Raw genomic sequence first — 5873 nt, 5'->3', positions numbered from 1 at the left:
TGGACAGGTAATTAGTAACTGTAAAGGATTACATTTAGAAAGTAACCTACCCAACCCTGCAGGTAATTTATAGCTATAGTAGGAGGGAATGACAACCACTTCCCAAAACCTACCTGTTGGGCCACTCCTGCTATTTCCTGCTCCATTTCCTGGAGCAGCTTCCTACCATTCTCGCTCAGGTTGGTGATGGGGTCCAGATAAGGGCTGCGGTGGTATAAGAAGTACTCCACACCAGGCGGAGCAAAAAAGGCATAGACAGGGCTGGGAAGAGTCAAAGGCCTTGGGACATCCTCTGGGGAGGGAGGGGCCACAGCAGAGGGCAGGGCCATAGGGCTTCATCCATGGTCTGTGGTGCTGAAGTCACAAGAGGTGAGAGGCCAGTCATGCCACACAGGACCAGAGACCTTCCCTGAGCTCTGTAGGACCAGAAACAACAAACAAACAAATCAGGACAGTGCTATGTTATAGACAATCTCTAGATATACTCTATAACTACTTCATAACACATTGCAGATGTGACTACACTTAATAAGTAGGAGTAACTTACAAAGCTCTGGACAGAGTTATTTTTCTCAAGCTTGAGGACTCTGCTCTCGGCTCTCTGCTCTCTGCCATGCTGTCTATCATTTCGACCATCTCTCCAGTGCATTTCTTGAACGCCACTTTCAACTTTTTGAAGTCATTCAGCCAGCTGTCCAGGTCTACTGCCTCAAGATCACCTTCGCTGCAGTTTCTCTTCATCACTTGGATCAGTGCCCTTACCTCCGTGCCTATCCTCCCTATTTATCTCCTCATTCATCGTCCCATGCACTTCTCAATCAAGACTCTGAAGCATCCCTTAGTCGTCTTCTGATTCTCTTTTTGAGGTACAGGTTGGTGTCCAGACCGCCATTGATAAGGGCTCTATAATTTCTATGATTTCACTCATCGAGACGCACAGATCTTGTATGAAGACCTTTATTTTGAAATCCCTTAATAAGAAACGCTACCGGAAGTTGGTCCCACCAGCTATTGAGTCCCTCATTCAAGAACTGTGTTGTGTGTTCGCTGTTTCTGCATTCTTATATGCAACTACGTAGATAACTAACTGTTCAAATATGAACGCGCCACCGGCATTCGAGTCATTTCTGTTGTTTGAAGGGGAAAAGAAGTACGTTTTATACATATTGCTAGATAGCTACTGTAACATATTACTTGATCCCTTGCTGACGTTCAACTAGCTAGGATTAGCTCATTTAGCTATTGTTATTCTGGTTTAGGTTAGCTAGCGATCATAGTTAACTGCCAGGTAAGGAGGTATCTGAATCATAATCTGTGTTTACAGGAGACGTTGAATATGGCGATTCTCAGAAGAGAATCCCCGATTCTGGTTCAGGAAGTAGCTAGATAGGTAGCATGCTACAACATATCATATTCGATAGCCTGACAGTTAGCTAGTATGCTATGTTTGTGCGTTGCCAGTGGCTAAAGAGTAGCAGCTAGGGAAGTCTGTCAGGCATTATCTGCGAGCCAATCGCGTCTACAGGCTACCAGAGTTATATAGTTATGGCTTTGTTCCCTACTATATGTTAGCTCAATTCATCATAAACTAGCCAGCCAGTTTACACGCCACAATGATTGTTCTGCCATTACCACTGAATATGAATCTGAAAGTGAAATATTCTTACAAAAAAATGTTTTTAGAATCACAATCATCAAGGACACAAAAGTCCCTAACGCCTGCCTCTTCACGTTGAACAAAGAGGATCACACGCTTGGTAACATCATCAGACAGTGAGTGCAATTCTTCAATTTTGTGATTCTTGTCTAATCAATGGTAATTGCGAAGCTCCTCAATCATAACTAAAATGTATTGTATTTGCAGACAACTTCTGAAAGACCCCCAAGTGCTATTTGCTGGCTACAAGGTCCCTCATCCCCTGGAGCACAAGATTGTGATCCGTGTTCAGACCACACCAGACTACAGTCCTCAGGAGGCTTTCACTAATGCAATCACTGACCTCATTAGTGAGCTGTCCTTGTTGGAGGAGCGATTCAGGGTGAGTACATGAGATACCGTCATCACATCTCTTAATCGGTACATTTCGTGGAACAGTTCTACTGTAGCGAACTGTCTATATAATATTATATGGATTGTCCTCTATACTAGAACTGGTTCTGGAAAATATTATTCTTTGCCAAAAATGTATGTACTCCGGTGGAAGTTGCAGAGGGGAGGACTGCTCATTATAATGGCTGGAACGGTGCGAATGGCATCAAACACATAGAAACCATGTGTTTTGATTATTTGATACCATTCCACCTATTCCGCTCCAGCCATTACCTCGAGCCTGTCCTGTGATGTAGAGCATGGCACTTGCAATGCCAGGGTTGTGAGTTGGTTTCCCATGGGGGACCAGTATGGAAATGTATGCACTCACTACTTTAAATTGCTCTCGATAAGAGCATCTGCTAAATGACTAAAATGGAAATGTATTTTTGAAAACGAATAATAATACAAATTGGTGAGTATAGACCTACTTGATCAGCAGAATGTGTAACTACTAAATTCATATCTCTCAACTTTGTTTCAGGTTGCAATTAAAGACAAGCAAGAAGGAATTGAATGAGGATTGGTACATAATGTTGGGAAAGAAGATGTCACTTTGAAGATCACATTTCATTTGACCAGGATTCTATAAAATGACTGTTTTGGACTTACCATTACTGCCATGCTTGGCACAGCATGGCCTCTGTATACAAAGTACTGAATGGCGTTTTGAGTGAGTTTTCATTCTAGATCACGGTAACATATTTGCAAGAATGGATGTCATTGTATCTGTTAAATAATACTTTTTTCACACACAGAAACATAAGGAAATTGGTGATTTGAAACAGATTCTGAGATCATACAGTGGATTGGTTAATTCAAAACAGAATCACATGTTTTACTCATTTGAATTCAATACTGTAGTTTGTTAGGTATGTGCTGAAAGATGACAAGCATGGTTTAAAACTTTATTACATGGAAATATTTTTCATGATATCCATTCCGCTTAAATGCTTTAGTTTTACAATGCCCAACATGCTCCTTATTTGGCCCTACATTTTCTGAGAATAATAGTGTGAACAGTTAAGGTTTGTTTTTCAATAAATCATTCTTGTAATGTTTATTTTCATGTAATGTTATAGCCAGCTCCCCAATAGGGTTGTCACTAGTTAGCACAGCCACAAAGTCTATCTTAACTTAATGAAAACAAATGAGCTTTTTGGTCTTCATTTAAGTTTCAGGTTAGGCAGAAAGTTAGCAGTGTGGTTGAGTTTGGGTTAAACATTGAATTTTAAGAAGAAACATTTTAGAAATAGGCAGGGTTTACGACTGTGGCTGTGTTAATTAGTGACGACCAAAAAAGTATAGAGCTCGCCAGCTTGTAGTCCTAAAAAACGGTAATGAGTTACCTCTGGTTTTTTCATCCATTCCTATGGTGGAAAAGAATGGGGTTTTGGGATGAATGCAAAAAATAATGACAAAGCTAAAACAGGTTTAGACATTTTTGCAAATGTATTCAAAGTAATAAAAAAAAAAGCAATTACAGCCTCAGGTCTAATTGAGTATGACGCTACAAGCTTGGCAAACCTGTATTTGGGGAGTTTCTCCCATTCTTCTCTGCAGATCCTCCCAAGCTCTGTCAGGTTGGATGGGGAGCGTTGCTGCACAGCTATTTTCAGGTTTCTCCAGAGATGTTTGAATAGGTTCAAGTCCGGCTTTGCCTGGGCCACTCAAGGACATTCAGAGACTTGTCCCGAAGCCACTCCTGTGTTGTCTTGGCTGTGTGCTTAGGGTTGTTGTCCTGTTGGAAGGTGAACCTTCGCCCCAGTCTGAGGTCCTGAGCGCTCTGGTGCAGGTTTTCATCATGGATCTCTCTACTTTGCTCCGTTCAGCTTTCCCTCGATCCTGACTAGTCTTCCAATCCCTGCCGCTAAAAAACATCCCCGCAGCATGATGCTGCCACCCCTATCCTTTACCGTAGGGATGGTGCCAGGTTTCCTCCAGACGTGACGCTTGGCATTCAGGCCAAAAAGTTCAATCTTGGTTCCATCTGACCAGAGAATCCTTTTTCTCATGGTCTGAGAGTCCTTCAGGTTCCTTTTAGCAAACTCCAAGCAGGCTGTCATGTGCATTTTACAGAGGAGTGGCTTCCGTCTAGACACTACCATAAAGGCCTAATTGGTGGAGTGCTGCAGAGAAGGTTGTCCTTCTGGAAGTTTCTACCATCTCCACAGAGGAACTACAGAGCTCTGTCAGAGTGACCATCGGGTTCTTGGTCACCTCCCTGACCAGGCCCTTCTCCCCCAATTGCTCAGTTTGGCTGAGCGGCCAGGTCTAGGAAGAATCTTGGTGGTTCCAAACTTCTTCCATTTAAGAATGATGAAGGCCACTGTGTTCTTGGGAACCTTCAAAGCTGCAGAATTTATTTTGGTACCCTTCCCCAGATCTGTGCCTCAACACAATCCTGTCTCAGAGTTATAGGGAAAATTCCTTCAACCTCATAGCTTGGTTTTTGCTCTGACATGCACTGTCAACTGTGGGACCTTTGACAGGTGTGCCTTTCCAAATCATGTCCAATCAATTGAATTTACCACAGGAGGACTCCAATTAAGTTGTAGAAACATCTTAAGGATGATCAATGGAAACAGGATGCACCTGAGCTCAATTTCAAGTCTCATAGCAAAGGCTCTGAATACTTATGTAAATAAGTTTTTTTTATTTATTTATATAAATTAGCAAATATTTTTAACAATCTGTTTGCAACTGGCAGCTTCATTAAATAGTACCCGCAAAACACCAGTCTCAACATCAACAGTGAAGAGGTAACTCCAGGATGATGGCATACTAGGCAGAGTTGCAAAGAAAAACCAATATCTCAGACTGGCCAATAAAAAGAAAAGATTAAGATGGGCAAAAGAACACAGACACTGGAAAGAGGAACTCTGCCTTCACTGTTGACTTTGAGACTGGTGTTTTGCGGGTACTATTTAATGAAGCTGCCAGTTGAGATCTGTTTCTCAAACTAGACACTCTAATGTACTTGTCCTCTTGCTCAGTTGTGCACCGGGGCCTCCCACACCTCTTTGTATTCTGGTTAGGGCCAGTTTGCACTGTTCTGTGAAGAGAGTAGTACACATCGTGGTATGTTATCTTCAGTTTCTTGGCAAATTCTCGCATGGAATAGCCTTAATTTCTCAGAACAAGAATGGACATATGAACATTTAAGAAAGTGTTTTTGTTGAGAGGGGTGAGATTTTAGAAACTATAAAAGGAAACTGTTTCTATAACTTTGTACAAGTATGTAGTCACCGCCCCCTTGAGAGGTCAGAGAGCGTGTCAGCGTTTTGAACAAAGTGTATAAAATTATGGGTTAAGAATTAACATATCAGAGCAGAAAGATGTCGAGCTGCAGCTCTTGTTAAAAGCGGTTTAAACTTTGAATCTCAACGAGGTAGAGACGATAGTCACCTCCCGGGCAATCACTGGTACGGCTGATTAGCGGTCCTACGTAAAGTATCTAGAAAAGTGAATTTAAGTGGGACCATTCTGCTAGTCTTCTCAACCCACCGTAGGACGCGACTCATCACCCCACTCGGAACCATCTACACGGCTTGCTTGCCTATCTTCATAGAAGCATCTTCCAGAGTGAATGGAAGTAGAATAAACTCTGTAGTTCTGTTCAGGACTACATGACAAGATACCAGACGACTGCAGAGGAGATCAGTAGAAGAGGGGTAGGGACCCCTTTTGGACAATCAGAGCCTTACAAGCATGCTGCGAAAAGACTCAACCAACCCCCTTTCCAAGAAGGCTTGATAAGAAAAGATACATGGCAAACAAAGGC

The 5873-nt window shown here is 42.3% G+C and overlaps 1 protein-coding gene across 1 annotated transcript; it reads left to right on the top strand.

Moving 5' to 3' along the window:
- Window positions 1-992: 992 nt before the first annotated feature.
- Window positions 993-3152, top strand: polr2j (RNA polymerase II subunit J). The gene is made up of 4 exons (XM_020485591.2): window positions 993-1150; window positions 1684-1773; window positions 1865-2039; window positions 2574-3152. Exons 1-4 carry the CDS (start codon window positions 1098-1100, stop codon window positions 2607-2609), a joined length of 354 nt encoding a protein of 117 aa, XP_020341180.1. The 5' UTR covers window positions 993-1097; the 3' UTR covers window positions 2610-3152.
- Window positions 3153-5873: the final 2721 nt, after the last annotated feature.

This window comes from Oncorhynchus kisutch, linkage group LG6 (genome assembly GCF_002021735.2).
Source record: "Oncorhynchus kisutch isolate 150728-3 linkage group LG6, Okis_V2, whole genome shotgun sequence".
Lineage (NCBI taxonomy): Eukaryota > Metazoa > Chordata > Actinopteri > Salmoniformes > Salmonidae > Oncorhynchus > Oncorhynchus kisutch.
Note: the sequence above shows the minus strand (reverse complement) of the source record. Positions and strands in the feature narration are given on the sequence as shown.